Source organism: Microcaecilia unicolor, chromosome 14 (assembly GCF_901765095.1).
Source record: "Microcaecilia unicolor chromosome 14, aMicUni1.1, whole genome shotgun sequence".
In the NCBI taxonomy this organism is placed as follows: domain Eukaryota; kingdom Metazoa; phylum Chordata; class Amphibia; order Gymnophiona; family Siphonopidae; genus Microcaecilia; species Microcaecilia unicolor.
The window spans coordinates 51,968,561-51,994,076 of record NC_044044.1 but is presented as its reverse complement, the minus strand read 5'-3'; the positions used below and the strand labels follow the sequence as shown (position 1 = coordinate 51,994,076).

At 43.8% G+C, this 25,516-nt stretch overlaps 1 protein-coding gene across 1 annotated transcript in view; it reads right to left on the bottom strand.

The window, feature by feature from the left end:
- Positions 1 to 4,251: 4,251 nt before the first annotated feature.
- Positions 4,252 to 25,516, bottom strand: part of TOMM40L (translocase of outer mitochondrial membrane 40 like) — a 40,402-nt gene continuing 19,137 nt past the window's right edge. The window contains exons 4-9 of the mRNA XM_030187856.1: positions 24,376 to 24,477; positions 18,676 to 18,781; positions 12,802 to 12,924; positions 11,435 to 11,511; positions 11,208 to 11,310; positions 4,252 to 5,875 (exon numbers count right to left, since the gene is read on the bottom strand). Coding sequence (XP_030043716.1) covers positions 5,736 to 5,875; positions 11,208 to 11,310; positions 11,435 to 11,511; positions 12,802 to 12,924; positions 18,676 to 18,781; positions 24,376 to 24,477 — 651 coding nt within the window. The 3' untranslated portion in view covers positions 4,252 to 5,735. The remainder of the gene's footprint in view (positions 5,876 to 11,207; positions 11,311 to 11,434; positions 11,512 to 12,801; positions 12,925 to 18,675; positions 18,782 to 24,375; positions 24,478 to 25,516) is intronic.

Sequence of the window (25,516 nt, the reverse complement as noted above, 5' to 3'; positions counted from 1 at the left end):
TCGTTCCTATTAGCATATCCATGTAAATGTATTATACGCTATGTAGGAGTGAAATATGTATTTCTGACCCTCAACACTAAGAAGATCTCCAGTGGGATTCGATCATCACAGGCATGACATTTATAAATGGCTGCAGATTATTCAGTGTAGGGTCTTTTCTTTATTAATAATTTTTCTTCTTATGCTCTCCTTGTAAATTCAAGTTAAACTCCCTTCTTATTGGGGTCTAAGTACATAAGTACATAAGTACATAAGTAGTGCCATACTGGGAAAGACCAAAGGTCCATCTAGCCCAGCATCCTGTCACCGACAGTGGCCAATCCAGGTCAAGGGCACCTGGCACGCTCCCCAAACGTAAAAACATTCCAGACAAGTTATACCTAAAAATGCGGAATTTTTCCAAGTCCATTTAATAGCGGTCTATGGACTTGTCCTTTAGGAATCTATCTAACCCCTTTTTAAACTCCGTCAAGCTAACCGCCCGTACCACGTTCTCCGGCAACGAATTCCAGAGTCTAATTACACGTTGGGTGAAGAAAAATTTTCTCCGATTCGTTTTAAATTTACCACACTGTAGCTTCAACTCATGCCCTCTAGTCCTAGTATTTTTGGATAGCGTGAACAGTCGCTTCACATCCACCCGATCCATTCCACTCATTATTTTATACACTTCTATCATATCTCCCCTCAGCCGTCTCTTCTCCAAGCTGAAAAGCCCTAGCCTTCTCAGCCTCTCTTCATAGGAAAGTCGTCCCATCCCCACTATCATTTTCGTCGCCCTTCGCTGTACCTTTTCCAATTCTACTATATTTCTTTTTGAACACTGTATCTGTATTGCTTTAACAAGTGTTGACTTGTAATGTATTTTCAAAATCATAAACAAATTTAAAATTTTTTTTTGAGATATATCTTCCTGAATAAATTTGCAATAAGACTACACTCACGCCAGCCACCACACCTAACGATCATCATGACGCTATAAACTGTTACCATGATCTTCACTCAGGAGGATCTGATCCTTATTAAAGAAATTTTTATCTGGAGAAAGGTTATGGTTCTCCTACACTGGTGTAGAATATACTTTTAAGAAATTGCGAGAAACCGGCTCAGCTGATCACCAGTCAGGAAGCAGCAGGGCCCAATCAGTTTGCATGGAGGAAAACATTGCGACAGTTGAAGAACCAGGTAGTGAGGTGATGTATTTAGGTGAGGTAGCCAGTGTGAGTGAGTATAGGCTTATTGTAAAGGGATTCAAGATGATATAGTCCAAATTTTATTGAAATTGGTCTAGTTTTTACAGAATTATGCAGAAAACAAGCTTTGGATTGTGTTTAAAAAAACTGTATATGTTGGTTCTCCTCATGCATCTGTTTGTTTGCACATGCAGTGTGTGGTTTGGGGGGGGGGGGTGCTATTGCTAAGAGAAATGATCCTAAAAAACAGGGAATTCTGGTCACAGTAAAACAGTGCTTGCTTTTTCAAATTTCCAAGTAAATGGAGAAAATGAAAGATGACCAAACTTATTCAAGAGGAAAGCTCATATTTTACAGAATATGCTTCTTTAAAATCACGTTTCTTCAAACACACTCAGTAACCCCACAGAAATAAAAAAACAGAATCCAGCTCTCGGCTCAGGTTTTTTCCTCAGTTAAATGTCACCATTGAGGCGACAAAGCTGGAGGTCAGTGTAAGGTCTAGGAAGAACACATCTCCACTCCATAATTCAATCTCCTGTGAGTAAAATAGCTGGGGAAAAAAATCACAGAGCAGTCACATAGAGGTAACTCAGAATGCCTCATTAGTAGAGAAACGATTCCCAGTTCATCAGTCTAAATGTCACAGCTGACCAACTGTGATTCAAGAGTACAGATTGCAGGGTAACCAGAATATGTAGCAGATTCATTGGTTTCGTAGAGCAGATATGTGTGGCTATAACTCATGAATGTTTACTGTAGTTACCCTGAAAGCCAATCGTGCTTCTAGGCCCCAAGATATCCCTCTTTTGCCATAAAAATATTTCTGACCTAATCAGAAACTGAAATTAATCTTGTACAAATCCTGTTACATGCTGAATATTTAGGGTTGTTTTAGTTCAATGGTTCTTTTTTTCTGATTTTTGTTTTATATAATTGACTAGTAAACAGGCCCGTTTCTGACACAAATGAAACGGGCGCTAGCAAGGTTTTCCTCAGAGAGTATGTGTGAGATTGTGAGAGAGAGAGTGAATGTGCAAGTGTGTGTGTGTGACAGAGAGAGAGTGAGAGTGCTGGGTGCGAGTATCTCCCCTCTGTCCCCCCTCCAGCCACCCAGAGATTCTCCTCTCTCCCCTGCTCTCCCTCCAGCCACCCAGTGATTCTATTTTTTCCCTTGCCCCCCCCTCCAGCCACCCAGCGAGTCTCCTCTCTCCCCTGCCCCCCCTCCAGCCAGCAATTCACCTGTGTCCCCTGCCCCCCCCAGCCATCCAGTGATTCTCCTGTCTCCCCTGCTCCCCCTCCAGCCAGCCAGCGATTCTCCTATCTCCCCTGCCCCCCCTCCAGCCACCCAGCAATTCTATGTCCCCTGCCCCCCCCCCCGCCAGCCACCCAGCCATTCTCCTTCCCCTTACAGCAGCACACCGCCCAAATCTCTGCCCCTACGCAACCGCCCAACCTCCGCTGCCGTGAACAGCTCAGCGTGCACGCCCACTGAACGGTAGAGCCAATCGCCGCCATGCGCCCGCCCCCCACCTGTGGTTGGTCAGTGCTCCGTGTGACGTACCCAGAAGTACGCTGACGTCACTTCAGGAGATGGATACAGCTTTAGAGAGAGCACAAATGCTTCAAGGCTTCACATTCTCGGCTTCAGAACGTTGGAGGTGCGTTTTATTATATAGGATGTTTTAGTGGAATTATTGATTGTTATTGTTTTTCTATTGTACATAAAGTGTGAGAGATAGATAAACCCAAAGAGAAAACTAATGAGTAACACTTTGGCCTATCCCAGTGTTTACTCTACACACTGAGTATTTTAAGCTTGCAAACTGCCAACACAGGGACCCCTCTTACATGGTGAGGAAGCCAATTCCACTCATGGTAAAAAGGTGGATGGGCTCAAACTGCTACAGAAGGGGAGTTTTAAAACAGCCTGTGTAACCCCCATTTCACAATCAGGATACAAGACTGGAAGAAAATGCATATTTTCTTCTCATTAAAAAGTCTAGGGATAATTGCTGTAAACTGAAACTTTAAACAGAAGGAAGAGTATGCAATCCTAAAGCAGGTATTTTCAGTCTTTCCAGAATGTATCCATTTCATATACAAACCAGACACCAGTCATTTTACTGTCCAGTGATGTCACAAATTATATCATCACATCTCAGTTTTATTTGCCTCCTTACTAGTTTGCATGCCTGTGACAGGTTTACAGTTCAAACAAAGCACCAAGGATGGAAATGGTAAAGATCAACTGGAGACATAATGGGCCCCGTTTCCCTGAGCAAAGGTCTTTGGAAAACAGTCCAATGACACCAGAACTATAACAAAATCACCTGAACTTCTCAGCTGGATGGGGTGTTTAAGTATTACATGAATAACTTTCATTTGACTGCATGGTTAATTTTGTTAGTGGCTTCCATAATTCATGTGACTATAGCCCAAAAGTTTTATAAACAGAATGTAAAAACTGAACTAACAGGATTGGCCCATCCTGCTGAGAGTCACTTGTAGTCAGGCATCAGTTCCAGCATCCCATTTTATCTTTCTGACTTGGTCTTCATTCAGCTCAACTATTGCAATGCACTTTCCATGGGAATCAAAATGAAAGAACGCGGCCGTTTACTGATAATCCAAAATACAGCCATCAAGTTAATGATCTGTCTGCCACTGTCTCACCAAATCACTTTTAAAACTTCTTGCTCTTGTATACAAAATTCGCTCCTCCGGTGAACGCCCCTTCTTCTTATGCCGTCTGACCCCTTACTGCCCCCCTCCAGAACTTTAAAGTCTTCACAACAAAATCGACTCGTCGTCCACGAAATCTCCTACGACACTACCCAGCACTCTATTTTCTCAGTCCAGGACCCTAACCTTTGGAATCAGCTACTGCTCAAATTTCAGGGTTCTTCCCTCCCTATCCCAATTTAAATCCGGTCTTAAGACTTTTCTGTTTACAGACACTTATGGCTGACTTGTTGACCCATGGACAGTGTACTGGATAACAGTTACCAGTTTGTATCCCCTCCCCCCCTTTTCTCTAGCAGATATTGTAGTTTCCCCCTCTTTCCTATTGTTGCAAGTCTGGTATGTCCATTCCTTTTTCTCTCTATCCTTATTTTATTTTATTTAAAGATTGTGAGCCACTCAGACACAAGTTTTAAGGGTGGGATAGAAAATTCTTTAATAAACTTGAAACTTAATTCCTCAGTCTTTTGCATGGCCTACCTGCTCCCAATATCTGAATTAGTTAGCATTTCCCCCTCCTTTCAGGTCACTGCTTAGACACCTCAAAGCGGAATTCCTTTCCTCCTCACCTACGCAAAGAGCCAAACCGTGTCTGATTTAAGATGGCATTGAAGACTTATCTATTTGGCTTAGCCTTTGGATAATTGAAAGGTGTCAATCTGGGATTTTGAGGTATCCTGATAAATTCTGCTCTTGACTTTCTTTGTGGCAATTGTATTTCTTATTTTCTACCTTTTTTAAATTCGGAAATTGCTTTGTTATATCCTTAAGACTGAAATAATCAACAGTCCAAATAAACTAACACGTAGGCCACAGCAGGATCTAGTCTGAGGCCTGGCATCTCTTCAGCCAACAGGGTTTATTCAAATAGGGACAAATCCCTGGGCAATTGCAAATGAAGATTCATGGCGCCAACTACATCTTATCAGGCTGGGTAGATGAATCTTTGGCAGTTCTCATGTCCCCAATTGAACCTTAGCCAACTATCAATAGAAGCATAGTTCAAAAAGGCTCGAGACAGGTTTCTGAACTAATTGAAGACAGACTCCGCTTTTAGTCTTGACCTGCCGCCAAATATCCGACTCCTGACACAATAAAAATGACAAGGGAAAATAAAACCTCCTAAATCTACAAAGCAGTTGTAAACGGATGGAAAAATAAAGTTAACTTTTTTCGAAACTCTTCCTATAGTCATCCAGACAATGGAAAGAAAAAGGGGGGGAGGGGGTTCACAAAAGAATGAAATTCTCTTATATTTCAAGAACCTGGCATCCCCTGACAGAAATCTGCAATGCTGCTTCAACAGGAAGAAAATCTGTGTAAGTCTTCAGAGATGATTATACTTGACATTTTTTTTTCTCAGTCCACTAAGTACAGTAACCACAAATCTCAGTAATCAAAAGGCAACCGTGAGGAAAGAGGATCATAAATACGGAAATAAATAAACAGCCATAAACAGTGAACAAGAAGTCTTCAGCAGCCATTAAATCAGGGCTTCAGTACGAAAGATCCCTGAGACAGGAAGGCAGCTACCTTTACTAAACCAATCAGGCTCATACCAGTGAACCTGGTTCATTATTTTAAATGTCAAAGGAATTTAATACTGAATAATCCACCAGCCACTGTAGAATCAACTTCCATAGCAATATTGCGTTGTCACAGTGCTGAATGTTCCCCACTACTTGCAATAAATAAATCCAAGAGAGGGTTTCTGCCTTTCCTTCTGTCCCTTTACATGTCACACTGGGATCCTTTAACACAAAGATGTCCAATCGTGACTGGCCAGCAACGTTGACATCATCCAATTAGCACACTGAATCCACAGTGAAACTTGTTCTTCCAATGGTTCATGAATGCCCCCAGGGCCAGAGTGACAGGCAGTGGGGGCAATTTCTTCTCCAGTACACCCCCAACACACCAGTTACTGTCCAGAGAACCTGCAGAGGGGGGGGGAACAAACAAACAAAAAAAAACAACACAGGGTTACGCTTACACAACCTGCAAACCTCTGGCTGTAAACGAATCTCCAGTTTCTATACAGCTCACCCAAACTTGGGTGCGGAAATTTGGGCACAGATCACAGATCCGGAGGCCAACTAATTGATGATTCATTAGCAATAATTGGTGTTAACTGGCAGACACTTGGGTGTACATGCAAACCCACCCTGTGCCCTATTTTATAAAATGCGGGCCTAAATTTTATAGCAAGTAAATCAAAAGAGGGCATGGCCGAGGGAGAGGCATGAGGTCAGGGGCGTTTCTAGATATGAGGTGCAATAGGGTCATTTACCAGGATACATGAACACCCTAATCAATCTTCCAGCCAGGAATACATCAAGCACATCCCGTTCATTCCTAAATCTCCATTATCCTACCTGTAACGGCCTCAAATATAAATCCACTTCATCCTTTTCCTTTATCAGCACCCAATGCACTGCCAAAAGCTGTCAAAACCACTCGAAACCAACTCAACTTTACGAAATTGCTCAAGACCAGCCTATTCCGGAAGGCCTACCCCCAGGCTCCTACATAACACCCAAAGTCCTTCAAAACAGCGTATAAATGGACCATTTTGGACTCTCTTACCTTTACCCTTTTCCCCTTTATACCCTGTTCTTTCTATCCATTCTGACTACCACAATCTATCGTATTTGAATAACTACTGGACTGGCGATAGCCTTTTCGGTCTATTGTAAGCCACATTGAGCCTGCAAACATGTGGGAAAATGTGGGGTATAAATGTGATAAATAAATACAATAGGGTCATTTACGCAGGCGTAAGTGCCGTACCCTAATCTAGTATTCTGTAAAGTGCACTCTGCGCAGAGTGCCCTTGGCAGAATACTAGTTTAACGCAGATCTTCCCGGCACCACTTATAGAATTCCCGCCAAATTCTTGGGCCTGGCCAAATGGCAGAGGCAGGAGACCTGGATTTGACTATTACTTTCCCATCCACCTTCACATTCTTTAAGATTAGCATGTCAGAATTTATTAACAGTACTGTCTCCAACCCATATTCATTTTGAATCTTCGAGGTGCAAGGCCTTCTGCTGGTCTAAGTTTGAGGCTGAAAGATAATGGAGAGTTTAAGACCATAACCAAGGCCTGGTTACTTATTCAAACTTTTTAGACAGCTGGAGTGCCGGACTGAGAGGACAGACTTGTCTGTGTATATAATGTCTGTATTGTTGTAGTTTTACAGTTGTTTAAAATTGTTATCGTAATTTAATATTAATTGTGATTTTAGCATTGTAAACTGGTATTCATTTGAAAGGTAATATAATCAATTACATCAATCTAAATGGCAAAACACTACACATTAGGAGCTTGGTCTTTCTTTCTTTTGAAAGAAAGCCCTATCATCTTATTCCTGCAGTTGGGTAAATTTAACGTTATCAGCTGTAAAGGTGTTTCACTTGGTACGGACATGCAGTGGTGTGCTGGAGCAGGCTCTCACAGGCTCTCGAGAGCCGTTTGTTAAGTTTTTAAGAATTTTGGGAGCCGGTTCTCCATGGCTACTTTAACAAATGGATCCCAAAATGTGGGCTTGGGCCCCTCCTGAATTCTCTTTTACTTTGCTGGCGAGAGAGAGCCCCCTGATAACAATTTACCAGCCAGTGGTGTGCTGGAGCAGGCTCTCACAGGCTATCGAGAGCCGTTTGTTAAGTTTTTAAGAATTTTGGGAGCCGGTTCTCCATGGCTACTTTAACAAATGGATCCCAAAATGTGGGCTTGGGCCCCTCCTGAATTCTCTTTTACTTTGCTGGCGAGAGAGAGCCCCCTGATAACAATTTACCAGCCAGTGGTGTGCTGGAGTAGGCTCTCACAGGCTCTCGAGAGCCGTTTGTTAAGTTTTTAAGAATTTTGGGAGCCGGTTCTCCATGGCTACTTTAACAAATGGATCCCAAAATGTGGGCTTGGGCCCCTCCTGAATTCTCTTTTACTTTGCTGGCGAGAGAGAGCCCCCTGTTAACAATTTACCAGCACACCCCTGCGGACATGTGTATCTTGCTTTTCCACAGCATTCTCAAGTTTATGGAACAGATTGCCAGGGGAGCTAAAGGTAGTTCAGGATTATTTTAGTTTTAGGAAGCTGTATAAATATGGCCTTTTGCTTAATATTTTGCATAGTGATTGGAGGAATGATCTTTGATTGACTGTTGCAAGTTATAAGACTTTGTACTGTATTATTATTGTTGGCTATACAAGTATTTCAGGAGTGCTCATCATTTAAGAACCAAATATCGTACACTGGTATTAGAGGAATGCATAAAACAGAAGAACAGATGTGCTACAAGACAAAAGATTCCACACTGCCAAACAGGGAATAGAGGAAGTTTATGAGCTGGACATATTCAGAATAAGGAAGCGAAATGGCAAAAATCAGTGGAGCCAGTCAGATCCCAAACTGCTGCAAGTTGAAACCTTAGCTAAAATTTAATTTAGGGGTAATGGGCTTCCATAGCTCCCATTTTATAACTTTACTGTTGGAAATATTTTATGACCTAGTGCACCGCTACCAGAGGCGCTGACAAGACAAAGCCCACTCAGAGTGGGTCTCAACACAGTGCATGCTTTATGCTACAAGCCACACAGGGACAGTACAAGAGAGTTAAAAATGTACTGTCTAGAAAACAGATGGGATAGGATATCAGAATCATTTTCTATAGAATGAAACACTCGAAGACATGTCATCATATGAAGCTGAAGAAAGGGGGACTCCTGAAACAGACTTGCACAAGATTTCACATTACAAGACACCCTCATTGCTGCCCCTTGTCCTCATCCCCAATTTTTTCAATGCTTTCCATCTTCCTGTGAAATATATCTGAAAGAGACTTCCCTTTCTGGCCTCACTCAAACCTCTCTTTCCAAGCATGCTTATACATCTTAACTCTTGCTTCTTCTGTTCATAGCCTTGGTGGGTTTAACCATTTTTAGGTGCATTTCACTTAAGCAATAGCACTTAAAGGGAAGGAAGGAAATGGACCCTCAGTACACATCTCTTTGCACATGGGCAAACAGATATGTACAGCTTCACTCCACCCTAAACAGCAGCAGCCATCCTCAGGTCCTGATGGCAGAAAGGAGAACCACTGTGAACAGCAGGCAGGAGTCCCCAGGTACCACCAGCATAGACTACCCAAGTTCTCAAAAGAGATGAAAGGGGAGGGGTGAGGGGGCAGGTATAAAGGAAGGGCTAGAGTTAAACAGAAGAGGCAAAATTACTTGGGAGGGCAGAAAAGGTAGGGAGTGGTGAAGGAAGTGAAGGGAGTGCAGCAAAGGGTAGGAAGAGGGCGAGAGGGACAAGGAATGAGTGCAGGGGAAAATGCAAGTGAAAGAGAACCTACATATCCACACACACATACCTCAACACACATCCTACCCCATGATGGGAAACAGTACAAGAAGGAGGATGGAGGGATTGAGAAGCAACAAAGAATCATGGGGAGTGCAGAATGGTGGATGAGACAGGGTACAAGGGAAGAGAAGAATTCAAGAGGTTGATAGAGACCATGCGTGCAGGAGAGGGTAAATAAGTCTACAATACATCTCTCCCACAACAAAACAGATACACACACAACATATCTATCCAACATACATACACGTGTAACATAGTAGATGACAGCAGAAAAAGACCTGCACGGTCCATCTAGTCTGCCCAACAAGATAAACTCATATGTGCTACTTCTTGTGTATACCTTACCTTGATTTGTATCTGCCATTTTCAGGACACAGACCGTAGAAGTCTTGCCCAGAACTAGCCCCATTTTCAGGACACAGACCGTAGACGTCTTGCCCAGAACTAGCCCCACCACCCAAACACCAGCCCCGCCTCCCATTTTCAGATAGTTACCCCACACCCAGACAACCAACCACAGTTGCACCATATAAATAAGCAGTAGTAATAGGCTTTGAAGATAGGCATGGATGTTCTTGAAGAACACCGATTTAAACTGTTAATATCTGTAGCCTCTCCTTTTATCCTTTTTTTTTATTATTATTAACCATTTTTCTCATTTTATCATAGTTGTACTTTGAAAGTTGCATGCTATTGCAGTAGGATTTCCTTAGCATTTTCACTCTAGTTAACTCAGATTTGATCTACTGCCCAGTGGCCCTAATAAAGTTACCTTTTCCACCAAGTCCTGAATGCCACTAAGGATTAGATATAAAACTCCTCCCCCTCTTATTGGTTCCTGAACCAGCTGCTCCATGAAACACTCATTTATTTCATCATGGAACTTTACCCTAATTTCTGTTAACATGTCATCAATTGTCTGTTCATTCTGGCCAAGTGACAGTAATATACTCCCAATATTGAATTCTTGCATCAAATACAAATTGGAAGATGGGCTTGGAGAGGAACTGGGTGCTAAGATGATTTCTTCCAAGGAACTTTTTGCTAAACCGGTTGGGAGGAAAGGGCTATTGTGAAAATATACTGCGATCTCCTTGACCCTGAAAGAAGCACCCCAGTGGACGTTAAGGCCTGCAAAGTGAATTTAAAGACAGGAGAACGATATGGGTGGCTGGAATTCTTTTTTCCAAGCCATAGCCAAACTGTCAATATCTGCCCATCTGCTAGAGAACAGATATAAGGTCTTTTACAAGGCACATCTGGCACTAATGTGCTTGAAGAATTGATCTCAGGATGGAGAAAGGTAGTGTTGGAGAGGGTGTGCACAAAAAGGAGACTTTACCATATATGGTGACAATGCTTAAAAAAAAACCAAAAATTTAGATTTGCTTATTAAAAAGTCTTGATAGAAGATGGTGATCCCCTTAAAGGCAAATTTATGGCCACTGGTTTCTTGGCAGCCAGGTGCTCCACTGCAGCTTGTTGGAAGCAATTTCCTCTTCTCTCTAGACAATTTATTTCAAGCATTTATGCAATATTTATACAAGTAAGATTAAAGCCTTACAACACTGGTCTGGGGGCTCTTTGGGAAAGTTTAGGGCACATTTGAGCAATGGGGTCAAGACAGCCTGTTGGGGAGGGGGAGATAACCACAGAGTTGGTTGGAAATATGTTTCACCTGTTGCGAGAAATGATATTATCTTCTGGCTGTTTGGTGTGAAAAAAATTGAATACGGTAACATTGCTATGTGCATTGTTAAAATGCTCCTGTACATTCAAAAATACATATATTTTTTTTTAATCAAGCCCTAGATAACTTTGCAAGCAACAGAAGTTGATTAGCCTAAATCCAGCACAGAGCAATTGGATTTCACATGGAGTGAGCTAACTTGACGACTCATCTCACCTCGGAAAATCATGTTGGCTTTGGGGATATTAAGCTGATATCCAAAGGCAAAAGTGGTGTCCTGTAACCTGGTATTAGCCTCAAACTCCACCCCAACCTGAATCTGCAACAAAGGAGAGACAAAGCTTGAAACGCCTCAACCACTTGAAAAAAAAAAAAAACAACATAGATCGACAACAACAGAGCAGAGCAAGAATAAAAGACTGTCAAAGCAGGCAGAGGCTCACCTGCTCATTGGCTCTGTGGTAGTAGCTGGCATGGACACCCCCATAACCGACATTCCAAGTTGCCACCCAGTCCAGAGCTGGAAGAACACAGGCAAAATTCCTGCGAGTGAAAAACTGTTCCCAAGAAAGGTGGTGACATGGAAAAAAAAAAAAAGAGGGGCAGAGAAGCAGGCAGCAAGCAAAAGACAGAGGCATCTAGAAGAGGAAGACAAGCCATGCATAAGTGAAATCAAGGGTGGAAGACATGACACAGAGAAAGCAGACCATGCCAGGTCTGATTTTGTTTCCTTCCATGCAACTATAAATTTATACAGGGTTAAAAGAAAAGTAATGTCTCCACCTCTATAGTTCAATCAACAGATCGCAACACTGCTGCGCTACATGTGTTCCCTTGTTCTTTGAAATCTCTTCCTTCACCTCAGCTGACGAGAAGCGTCTGTGAAGAGACTGTTTTGCTTTTGTTTGTGAAATGGAAGCATGCATGGAGAACTCGTCTGTGTGATTTGAACAACATACTATGTTAGAATTTCCGACTGTTGAAGGAGTCCCTCCAATTGAAATCCACCACTTCATGCATGTTGTTTATGGCAATGACTGTGTTGATGTGAGGACCATGCGTCACTGGGTCAAAAAATGTAAAGACTGTCAAACGGGAAGGGCTGATTTGTGTGATCAAAAACGAAGTAGATGACCCATGACAGAAACAGATGAGTCTCACATGACAAAGTTTGACAAACTGGTAAAGGACAATCAAAGGATTACACTGCAACCCTGAAAACTTTTGAAAGAACAATTAAGAAGAGTTCAGAAGCACAAGATGGAAATCTTGTTGTAACATGACAATGCAAGGCCTCACCACAGCACAAACACCACAGAGGCAATTGCAAAGATGGGTCTCAGTCTTACCCCATTCATTATACAGCTCAGACTTAGCACCATGTAATTTCCATCTTTTTTCCAAAACTGAAGGAATACCTTCAGGGGCATTTGTTTGACTCGAATGAAGAGGTGGAAAGGATAGTGTGCAACTGGTTGAAGAGACAAGATGTGCAGTTCTTTCGCAATGGCTTTCAAAAAGTCGTCCACTGTTGGCAGAAATGTGTGGTGAATGGTGGCAATTATATAGAAAAGTAAATATGTTTAATAAAACAAAGTTTCAAACATTATTTTCATTTTTTTATTCATTACGATATCGTCATTTAAACAAAAGGTATGGAGGTGGAGGCATTACTTTTCATTTAACCCTCATCGTTCTTGCTTGACAAAGATAGTACCTACAAGCCATGGATGTAATGGGGGTAACACCAGGGCTAGTTCAGTCTGTCCATAAAGATTGGGAGCCATCATAGAGTCCAGACCAAACTCACCTGAATACTTCCCTGCCAATGTCACGATAGCTCCCTCTTCTCCAGGGCGCCGATGGTACACCATCTCGCCTCCCAGCACCAGGTTTTCTGTGATGCTCTGTAGAAAGTGTGCCACCAAAATCACTGTGCCAAAAAAAAAAAAAAAAAGTTTTGGAAAGATTAGTGTGTGATCACAGTCATGGAAGGAGGGAAACCAGCAAGATGCTGCTGAGCTGGTTCATTGTTGACTTGTGAGTTACAATAGAAGATCAAATTACCGTAATAATAAAAACAACATTTTTAAATCTTTACCTTTCAAAGATAAATCGGACCTTTATTTCTTATAATTAAAACTTTGACAAGTAATGCAGGCAAGGATCCTGTCCCATTTGGACTACTGCAATATGTGTTTGGGTGTTCTTCAAAAAAAAATCATGGCCTGTCTTTGGCTGATTCAAAATATGGCTGCTGAAATGACCATGGGCAGTAAAAGTTGGAACAAGCCACCCCTTTGCCTCTCTCGCTTTGCTTCTGAGGGGGGATATGATTGAGGTCTATAAAATCCTGAGGTGTGTAGAACAGGTAGAAATTAATCGATTTTTCACTCTTTCAAAAAGTACAAAGACCAGGGGACACTCATTGAAAGTACATACTTTATAGTTTATTTAAAATTTGCTATACCACTAAATCTAACTATTAGGTCTCAGCGGTTTACAATAGACAAAAACATCAAAGGCTGAAAAAGAAAGGAACTATAATTTGGACAGGAAAGGTAACATTAGTTAACAGTAAAACAAAGTAGAGAGAAAGAACAGAAAAAAAAGGTAAAATTAGGTCTTACCCAATAATTTTCTTTCTTTTAGCAACAGCAGATGAATCCTGGAACTGGTGAGTTGTGTCCATCTACCAGAAGGTGGAGATAGAGATAACAGAACTCTTGGGAGTAAAGCAGATGGCCAGACCCTCTATCAGTTAGTATATCTTTCAAAAACAGTAGAATTAGGCCAATCAACTCAATAACTTTAACAGAACTCCCATCCTCACTATAACAAAAGAGAACCAACTAGAAAAACTGCAACCATGAAACGAAGCTGCAACAATGTCAGCCGAAGCAGAATTTCTTCTTTAAAGAAATGTATTTTTCAAATCTGACTGAATCTGCATAAGAGAAAAAAAGAATAGAGCAGCGTCAAAAAATAGTCGGCTAATGGGAGAGATCCTGGATTCATCTGCTGTTACTAAAGGAAAGAAAATTATCAGGTAAGCCCTAATTTTACCTTCCTTGTCACAAACAGCAGATGAATCCAGGAACTGGTGGGATGTACCAAAGCCTACCCTAAGAAGGGCGGGAAGCCGACATCTCCCGCGCCAAGACCTGAGCCCCAAACCGCACATCTTCCGTGGAGGCGACATCCAACCGGTAGTGTAACAAAAGTATGCCGAGACGCCCAAGTAGCTGCTCGACAAATTTCATCCACATGAAGAGAAGAGGTCTCTGCCCAGGACGCTGCCTGCACTCTAGTAGAATGAGCTCGTAGAGCCAAAGGTGGCTCTCGACCTTGTGAGAGATACGCTGACGCAATGGCCTCCTTAATCCAACGCGCTATCAAGGCTTTTGAGGCCGCCTCACCTTTCCGCAGCCCCGAAAGGACAAAGAGGTGGTCCAATCTCCAAAACTCATTGGTGACCTGAAGGTAACGCAAAAGCACCCTTCGGACATCCAACAACCGAAGGGATGCAAACTCCGCCAGAAAATCCTCCTTCCTAAATGAAGGGAGAAACAGAGTCTGATTGAGGTGGAACTCTGAAACTACCTTTGGAAGAAAGGAAGGCACCGTCTGAATCGAAACTCCCGAATCTGAAAACTGCAAAAAAGGATCTCTACAAGACAAGGCCTGCAGTTCAGAAATGCGCCGAGCTAAGGAAATCGCTACCAAAAAGACAGCCTTTCGAGTAAGGTCCTTATCCGTTGCCTTTTGCAAAGGCTCAAAGGAAGACGCCTGCAATGCCCTGAGCACAAGGTTTAGCCGCCACGAAGGACAAGGCCGCCAAAGAGGCGGACGTAAATGAAGAACTCCTCATAAAAAACGAGCCACGTCCGGATGAGCTGCTAAGGAGAATCCGGCTACTCGACCTCGAAAGCAAGCTAGCGCTGCTATTTGTACTCGCAGAGAGTTATACGCGAGACCCTTAGACAGTCCTGAAGGAAACCCAAAATTACTGCAATCGACGCCAGAAAAGGAAAACCGGTCCTCCGCTCACACCACGAAGAAAAGAGTTTCCATACTCAAGCATAAGCGTACGAAGTGGACCGCTTCCGTGCTAGCAGAAGCATCGTAATCACAGGTTCCGAAAAACCTCTATTCCTCAATCAGTTCCTTTCAATAGCCAGGCCGTAAGACCAAAGCGGGAGGGATTTTCCATCTGAACAGGGCCCTGGCACAGAAGATCCGGAGTCTCCAGAAGGCAAAGTGGAGTGTCGTGCAGCAAGCGAACCAGGTCTGCATACCACGGTCTTCGGGCCCAATCTGGAGTCACCAGGACCACGAGCCCACAATGACAACTGATGCGATGAAGAACTCTTCCTATCAGAGGCCAAGAAGGAAACACATAGACGAGCCCCCGCTGTGGCCACAGCTGCAGTAGGGCATCAATCCCCGCAGACTCGGGCTGCCTTTTCTGGGAAAAGAATCTGGGCACCTTGGCATTCTGAACCGTGGCCATGAGGTCCATCACCGGCGTTCCCCAATGACGAGAAATCAGTCTGAACACCGACGACGACGACAAAAGCGTCCACTCCGCCGCATCCAAGAGGGTCCGGCTGAGGAAATTCGCCTGGACAATGGACTGGCCCACAACGTGAGCCGTTGACAGGCAAAGAACATGAGTCTCCGCCTACTCCATGAGACGAGATGGACATGCTGCGAGTCCCCCTTTGCCGACTGATGTAAGCTACTGTCGTCGAATTGTCTGACAACACCCGAACAGGTTTCCCTTGCAGATCCCAAAACTCGGCCAAGGCATTCACCACCGCTCTCAACTCCAAACGATTTATAGATCACGCCGCCTCAAGAGGGGTCCAAGTCCCCTGAGCCACTCTGTGGAGACAATGAGCTCCCCAACCAGTCAGACTAGCATCCGTCACGACCACCACCCAATTTAGGGAGGCTAAGGGCATGCCCTTCTGCAACTTGGTCGGACAGAATCTCTGGAACCCTTTTAAAAAATCGGCGTTACATTGGCCACCCTCCAATCTTCCGGTACCACACCTGTTTTTAGGGATAAATTGCATATTATTAACAGTAGCTCCCCAAGTTCATTTTTCAGCTCTATTAATACTCTGGGATGAATACCGGTCCCGGTGATTTACTACTTTTCAGTTTGCAGAACTGGCAGAGTACTCTTTTTAGTGACCGCTGTCACCAGGGCATCCACCTTCGGTAGATCAAACTGTTCCAATCGCTCTGACGTGACCTGATAAAGCCGAGACATGGCCTTGGAAAACCTCAGAGCGCTATCCGGATCTGCCCACTGAGCCGAAATCAAATCAATGGCTTTATGCACTGGAAAAGCCCTAGCCGGACGTCTAGTGCTGGCCATCTTGGAATTCACAGACCGTGCAGCCGCCACATCTGGATCCTCAATATTTAAAGCTTCCAAAGCTTGTGAAATTAAGGAGGCCAATTCATCTTTTTGGAAAAGGCGTACCGAAGAGGAATCATCCACCTGATCCTGAGGAAGTTCAATGTCCTCAATATCCTCCCCCACTGTCTGTCTCCAGGACCCCTCAGAGGGGGCCACCACCGACGGAGCCGGTGACCCTAAGGGCAAGGACCCCTTCTGAGAACTACAAGAGATCCTTCTCCTCTTAAGCGCAGCTCCATCATCCCCCAGAGGACCCACGACCTCGTTCTGAGTCCCAAGCAGTAACAAGGGTTCCGTTGAAATCCCTGAGGAAGCAAGGGGAAGGGCGCACTTCAGCACAAAGGCCTGATGCATTAATAATACAAACTCTGGCGAAAAAAATTCCCCTGGGACAACAGGAGCCGCAGGTCTGGTATCTGCCTGATTTTCTGACACCCCACCCAATAATGAACCAATTGAAGGACAAGGCGGGAGAGCAGGAAATGCCAGCGGAACCGCTTCAGCGGCGCTAGTGAAAATAGTGCGAGAACCAAGCGCCTCAGCACGGGAAAATGCGGTCTTCTCAATGGAGGAAGAGCCCTCTGCCCTGGGTACCTCAGCGCACTCGGTGCTACAAACTCCCGCCGCCAAACGCCGCTTCCCACAACGGGAACAGCGTTTCACCGTTTCCACCGCCATGCTGCCCCCTACGAGGAAGAAACCCGAAGCCAGCACTTACCAGCTGATCCCCCCCTGCAGCGAAGAATCGGCAGCCAGAGCCAAGGGAAACCGCTCTGGCTCAGACAGCAGCAGAAGTCAGGCAGGCAGAAACGATTCACCTCAGCTCTCAGTAAAATCTTTTTTTTTTTTTTTTAATAATAAATTCTATGGTTCTCGATTTTTTTTTTTACAGTGAGTAGGGAAGAAGAGAGCCAAACCAGAGAGAACTGAAGCCTGTCAGTAGAGTGCACGGGGTGAGGCAGGGACCTTGCAGTAAGGTATGCCCCCAAAGCTGACACCCTCAGTCAGACATCCCCTCCAAGCTCAACTGGCCAGCAGCCCAGGAGCACTCTCAGTGGCCTTGAATCCAGGAGCTGTAGAGAAGCCGTCCATCCACCTAGAGATATACTAACTGACACAGGGGCTGGCCATCTGCTTTACTCCCAAGAGTTCTGTTATCTCTATCTCCACCTGCTGGTAGATGGACACAACCCACCAGTTCCCGGATTCATCTGCTATTTGTGACAAGCAAATAAAAATAAAAGATAATCGCATATGGCCACAGAGTCCAATCTCAAGGGAATACATGGAAATACATTTAAAACAAATAGGAGGAAATATTTTTTCACTCAAAGAATAGTTAAGCTCTAGAACTCGTTGCCATAGGATGTGGTAATAGTGGTTAGCATATCTGGGTTCAAAAAAGATTTGGAAAAGTTCCTGGAAGAAAAGTCTGTTATTGAGACAGACATGGGGAAGCTACTGCTTGCCCTGGACTTGGTAGCATGAAATGTTGCTGCTCTTTGGGTTTCTGCCAGGTACTTGTGACCTGGATTGGCTACTGCTGGAAGTAGGATACTGGGCTAGATGGACCACTGGTCTAACCCAGTATGGCTGTTCTTACGTTCTTATTAACATTCAGAATTTATTCAAAATCTCTATAATAGTGTTCAGAATGCACAAAGGTACAGGACCTATATATCTAGCAGCATATATCTGAGACCACTGAGATCGCAGGCAAATCATCATTTGAAAATTCCGACAACAAAAGAAACCACATTGGCAAGTATTCGTAAGCATACTTAAGGAGGTAGTGCGCTTCTAGCTTGGAGCACTGTCATCAGAGTTCATAATAGAACACAACTGTACAATATGCTGTTCTGAAATAAAATTAAAGAACTGGAACTTCGATCATGTTTAAGAGGAATGTTTACTTCCATTATGATTTTATAGTTTTTATTTTGCTGTATGATTGTTTTGTAATTTTTATGATTTGTTATTATAACTATTTGTTATTTTTGTAATTGTATTGTTACTTTATTGAAGATGGTTGTAAATCGCCTTGTACCAAGCAACTGGCTAAAGTGGTATAAAATGCCATTCTTAGATTATACAGCAAGAAACCAGGGCTTCTTTTCAAAGCTTAATCTCCTGCTAATATAGCATAGGGGCTTCTCAAGCCACAGTTCCAATCTTTTCCTTTTAGCAAGAGATGGATTTCTCCTCTTTCCTGCACCCCTCATCTTCCCCGTCTTGTATGCAAGATCTCACCTGATTCATTGATGAGGTCAGGATTCCCCAGAGTCAGGGTGGCTGTGTAATCATCCCCCCGGTACTCGCCATCAAACTGCCATGTCAAAAACGTTGAATGCTGTGTCTAACAAACAAATAGGGGGGGGGGGGGAAATCGGATGTTAAAATCCACCATTAAAGAAAATACACTCATAAAAATACGCAAATTGAACAATATTTATTTTATAACAGTTTCCTTAAAGCAGGACTGGCGTGTGTGTGCTTCAGTACAGAACTAGCAGAGAGTTCTGCAGGACACATTAAGGTGCATTGGCAGTACTGTGTGTCTGGGTCTCAATTAGGATTGTCAACTGGCTCTAGATTTGCCCAACAGGGTTGATCCAGCCCTGGGTTTACCCCATTGCATGTAGGGATTTGTTGTCTTGCTTTTCTTAAGGAATCCACTTTGGAAATCAGAACAAGTCCTTGCATGCAATGGGGTAAACCCAAAACTGGATCAACCCTGTCGGGTGAATCTGGAGCCAGTTGGCAACCCTGAGACTAGAGTGCTGCATGGCAGGATTAGGGTATACCAGTATTGCAGTATGTTGGTAACAGAAGTATTGTCTAATCATAAAAAGGTACATGATATATTTCAGAGGCATATACATTTTACCAACATCCCAAGGCAGTACACATATATGGTGAATTCAGTGAATTGGAGGCCTGATTTCTTTGCAGAAAATTGAAAAATGCAAGTGCTTGCCTTACACAGATCAAAAGCACCTTCTAGTGGTTATTTTGATCAGCTTCTAAATTGAACTTTTCTTTTCTCCAGCCTGGGTGGGGAGGAAAAGATTTTAATATTGAGAAATTGGTCAAGGAAAGCTTTATTTATGTTTAAAATCGACTAGATCATGGATGAAAGCTAATTGTCTGAAATTGAATACAACAAACTCAAGTTTTATTAATAACTAATTACCCTCTACCAAATTTCTCTACTTCATTGCCTATTGATGATGCCATTATATCCACTGTACAAGAGATACTACCCCTCTCCTCAAGACCCTTCACTGGCTCCCTATCCGTTTTCGCATCCTGTTCAAACTTCTTCTACTAACCTATAAATGTACTCACTCTGCTGCTCCCCAGTATCTCTCCACACTCGTCCTTCCCTACACCCCTTCCCGTGCACTCCGCTCCATGGATAAATCCTTCTTATCTGTTCCCTTCTCCACTACTGCCAACTCCAGACTTCGTGCCTTTTGTCTCACTGCACCCTACGCCTGGAATAAACTTCCTGAGCCCCTACGTCTTGCCCCATCCTTGGCCACCTTTAAATCTAGACTGAAAGCCCACCTCTTTGACATTGCTTTTGACTCGTAACCACTTGTAACCACTCGCCTCCACCTACCCTCCTCTCCTCCTTCCTGTACACATTAATTGATTTGATTTGCTTACTTTATTTTTTTCTTTTTTGTCTATTAGATTGTAAGCTCTTTGAGCAGGGACTGTCTTTCTTCTACGTTTGTGCAGCGCTGCATACGCCTTGTAGCGCTATAGAAATGCTAAATAGTAGTAGTAGTAGTAGATTCATTATTTTGGAGTTTGCTTAGATTCATCATTGTCTATGTGAAGCAAAATTGTACAGTCTTTTATAGATTAAGAATCATTTGTTGCTTAAAAGACTATTTGATTACTGTTAAGTCTTTTACTGGGTTTACCAAAACACTTACTGTGATCCCTTCAGGTAGCTCAAAATGCTACTGTTCATGTCATTGCAGGTATCTGTAAGTTCTCACAAATTATTCCTGTTCTGATGAAACTTCACTGGTTACCCATTGAGTGGCAAGTTAAATATAAAGTACTCTTTTTGATTTTTAAGATTACTAATTGAAATTGCTTCCAGTTTACACACCTATCAACCTGCCAGATCACTTAGATCAGCCTCACAAGTTCGCCTGGATGTCCCCTCCTTTCACCTAGTTAAATTGGAGGAATACCAGAAATCTGTTTTATATTCTACTAGTAAACAAAGGCCCGTTTATGAGCGCAATGAAACGGGCGCTAGCAAGGGTTTCATGGCAGCATGTCTCGTCGCGGTTTTACCTGGTTCGTGGCGTGCACCGCTGCTGTTTCCGTTGTAGCTCTGTGTGAGTGGCGGTTTTCGTGCCCCGCCCTTGACGTCATCGCGTTTTGACGCGAGGGCGGAGCAGAGCTACAGTGTGGAAATCTGGAGTTTGTGGCCTGAGTAGATGGTTGGAGGTGAGAATCTGCTCCGCCCTCAACGTCATAATGTTTGACGCGAGGGCGGGGCCCAGAGACTGTGATTTTCGTGGCTTCAGAGCTTCGAACATACGAACCTTGGCTTCAGTGACGTCAGCAGACAATAGAACGTTGAGGGTGAGTTTTATATATATAGATTAGAAATTTGACACTTTTTAAGAAATCTCTTACATTTTTTTTTTTTTTTCAACAAACATTTGATGGCTTTTAAATTACATTTTTTTGGATGAAAATTGCAGCATGACTTGTTTCAGTGACAGAGCAATTGATTTTCTTTAATGCTGATGTAGTTTTTTGTACTGCTTTAATTTTTGGGGGGGTTTTTTCCTATTATGTATGTTTTATCTGTACCCCACCTAGAATTTTTAGATAGTGCATAAGTACATAAGTAGTGCCATACTGGGAAAGACCAAAGGTCCATCTAGCCCAGCATCCTGTCACCGACAGTGGCCAATCCAGGTCAAGGGCACCTGGCACGCTCCCCAAACGTAAAAACATTCCAGACAAGTTATACCTAAAAATGCGGAATTTTTCCAAGTCCATTTAATAGCGGTCTATGGACTTGTCCTTTAGGAATCTATCTAACCCCTTTTTAAACTCCGTCAAGCTAACCGCCCGTACCACGTTCTCCGGCAATGAATTCCAGAGTCTAATTACACGTTGGGTGAAGAAAAATTTCTCCGATTCGTTTTAAATTTACCACACTGTAGCTTCAACTCATGCCCTCATGCCCCCTAGTGTGGGTTATAAATTGTTAAAATTGTTTATTATTATTATTTATTGCATTTGTATCCCACATTTTCCCACCTTTTTGCGGGCTCAAAGTGGCTTACAATACATTATGAATAATGGAAATTACATTTTGTTCCACTTCGGTTATGGATTACATTGTGAAGAGTTATACAAAACAAATCAAATCAAAGTATCGTTAAGGAATATATCAATGGAAAAGAACATAAAAACATTGAAAGGAAAACAGCGAGAAACTAGAGATTCTGAGGACAATATATAGCATATAAAAACGAATAGCCTATGGTATACATTTTCTTTGGTTAAAGGTATGAGTGTGGTGTGATTTCACGATAAACAGGCCTTTCTGTACAGACACAAAAGACAAACCAAATTCTACAAAACATATGGATGTCCTGTCACTTGTAGCTTTCTGATTCCTGCAAAGGGCACATTTACAATTCACTGTTACACAGGATGTCTTCCTATCTGGCTCTCATCAATCATGCATGTCCTCTCTCTTTAGCATTCTTCCAGCTCTGAGAGCTACCATGCATGCAGGATAGATTTAATCCCAGGAAGCACTTTCCCCAGCCTCTAAAACTCCCAACATCTCTGTGGTTGCTCACCATTTCCAGTGGTTATAGGTGCTGAGAGTTAGCTTCAGGCTGAAGACTCCAGTGAATTGGCAGAGCCTAACACCAGGGAGGCACCTGACACCAACTCTCTTTGGATGGCAGCCTAATGACTCTAGAGCAGTCACTCCCAATCCAGACCTCAGGGCACACCTAGTCCCATCGGGTTTTCATGATATCCACAATGAATATTCATGGGTTAGATCTGCATGCAATTGAGGCAGTGGATGAAAATCTCTCTCAAGCATATTCACTGTGGATAGCCTGAAAACCCTATGGAACTAGGTGTGCCCCGAGGACTGGATTGGGAATGGCTGCTCTACAGGGTGCTAATAATACCAATTCTTGTTTGATGTTAGCTGATGCGGCAACCATGACAGGGCTAGATTAAGACACATCTGACAGGGACTTCCCACTCACAAACACCTGTGCCCTATGCATGTGCTTAGTTTGCTTCTGCCATACTCTTCCTCTGCAATTTATTTATTTACTAGCCGTTGAGCCCGTAAAAACGGACTGGTATAGAGGTTTTCCTCCCCCCGCGGTCACCACCGCTCCCCTCCCCCCCGCGAAGTCGCCACCGCTCCCCCCCCCCTCGAAGTCGTCGCCACCGCCACCCCTCCACCTGGTCCGGGCCCTCTCTTCACTTCTGAACTTACAGATCCATTCGCCGAACGCAGCAACGCACATCAGCTGAGCTGCCCCTTCCTTCTCTGCCTGTGTGTGTCCCGCCCTCGCTGACGTTACGTCACAGGAGGGCGGGGCCACAGGCAAAGAAGGAAGGGCTCACTGCAGCTCAGCTGATGTGCGTTGCTGCGTTCGGCGAATGGATCTGTAAGTTCAGAAGGGAAGAGAGGGCCGGGGCCGGGTGGAGGGGTGGAGGCGGCGACTCCGAGTGGGGGGGGGGGGAGCGGTAGCAACGTCGGCGGCGCAGTTTCCCTCTCTGTCCCGCCCCCCCCCCCCCCCCGTCATCACGTATTGACACGGGGGCGGGACAGAGAGGGAAGTCTCTACTGCGCATTTGCAGTGAGTACGGTCACTCGCCATTTATATGTTTGATACACCTTTATAGGGCAATTATAAACAAAATATACATTGAGGCATATTTTCAAAGCACTTAGCCTTCCAAAGTTCCATAGGTTCCTATGGAACTTTGGAAGGCTAAGTGCTTTGAAAATATGCCTCATTGTATGTCACATTCCTAAAATAAACAATTGGTTTAATACCAGGGGCATAGCCAGACACCCAATTTTGGGTGGGCCTGGGCCCAAGATGGGTGGACAGAAGAATTCTACCCTGTCCCACAAGTGATTTGATCTCTCCCTCTCTCGCCTGCATGCCATATGGACTCTCTAACAACCCCCTCCCCCACATACCTTTTAACTACTACTACTTAACATTTCTAGAGCGCTACTAGGGTTACGCAGCGCTGTACAGTTTAACAAAGAAGGACAGTCCCTGCTCGAAGGAGCTTACAATCTAAAGGACGAAATGTCAAGTTGGGGCAGTCAAGATTTCCTGAATAGAGGTGTAGTGGTTGTAAATAGCCGATTTTCACTGGCAGCAAGCAGCAACTAATACACGCTGCTCATGTTGGCCCCACAGCCTTCCCTCTGATGCAACTTCTTGTTTCCGCATAGGCGGAAATACATCAGAGGGAAGACTGTGGGGCCGGTGCGAACAGTATGCCTCAGTTGCTGCTCGCTGTAGGTGAAGATCTGCTATTTACAAGGTATGCAGGAGGTACAGTTGTTGAGAGTTTTCGGCTGGTGGGGCTTAGGGATCCCTGCCAGCCACATCACAGGTGTGCTGCTACTGGGTGGGCCTGGCTACGCCACTGTTTAATACCAAAACCATAAACCCCCTCAGCCCACCCACTTAGTATGCATGCTTGTTCTTCTTACTCCTGCTTCCCATATGGCCATAAGCAAGAACCATCATGCACAATCTCCCTCCTTCCCTCCCTCCGATATAGCTATCATCAGACTTCTCTTCTTATTGTTTAGCTGTCACCTGGGAGCCTCCATTCACAGCCTTTCTCCTCTCAGTCTAGTGTTGCTGTACCTCTAAGAAAGCAACTCAGGGTTACCTGGAAAACAGCTTTGGTTCGGATGCGATCAAACAAGAGGTTCAGGACCTGAGCATTGAGGCTCCCTGCATTGTCCATGTCTCCAATAACAGTGGGAAACACCTGCAAGGTTAAAGAAATCATCTTATTCTGTTTCAGAAAAACTTTCAGGAGCAACCTAAGCTATTTAATTTAAATTTTGTTCTTAGTGCACTTTATTTTTATTACATTGCAAACTGCCCAGAATGGTACGTTATATAAATCCTGTTTTAATTAAATTATAGTCCAGCCACCAAGGAGGAGTTACACAACCTCAACTTTTTTCTTGCAAATGATCATTTATAAGTCATAACAAACAAAAGATGCAAGATCTTAAGTATATTAGGAAGAAAAAAAAATCTATAAATACGAATGAGGTCACAGCAGTGCTTCCACCACCTTTTTTTTTTTTTGCCTTCCAGCGATGTGCTGTTTTGTTAGTTTTTTCTTTCTATTTATTTATTTATTTTAGTAACATTTGTACCCTGCGCTTTCCCACTCATGGCAGGCTCAATGCGGCTTACATGGGGCAATGGAGGGTTAAGTGACTTGCCCAGAGTCACAAGGAGCTGCCTGTGCCTGAAGTGGGAATCGAACTCAGTTCCTCAGGACCAAAGTCCACCACCCTAACCACTAGGCCACTCCTCCACTGTTGCTACTATTTGAGATTCTACATGGAATGTTGCTACTCCACTAGCAACATTCCATGTAGAAGTCGGCCCTTGCAGATCACCAATGTGGCCGCGCAGGCTTCTGCTTCTGTGAGTCTGACGTCCTGCGAGGCTCGAGAAGCGGCTCCTTGACGACCAGGGGCACCCACCGCTCGCTTCTCAGTCCGAAAGGAAGACCATGGCTGGAATTGGGAACGCTGAAAAGAACCACAAGTTCAAGCCGGGCGAAACCGGTGCATATCCCAAAAACGTGATTTAGACGTTCCCTGATGTGAAGCCGACCTGGGCTTATGCTCAGGAAGACGCTGGGATTTGGACTCCCCCAAATCCTTAAACATTTTTTCCAAGTCTTCTCCAAATAACAGTTTACCCCGAAAAGGTAACTGAATAAGTTGCTGTTTGGACGCCATATCCGCCGATCAATGACATGGCCATAACATCCTCCGTGATGA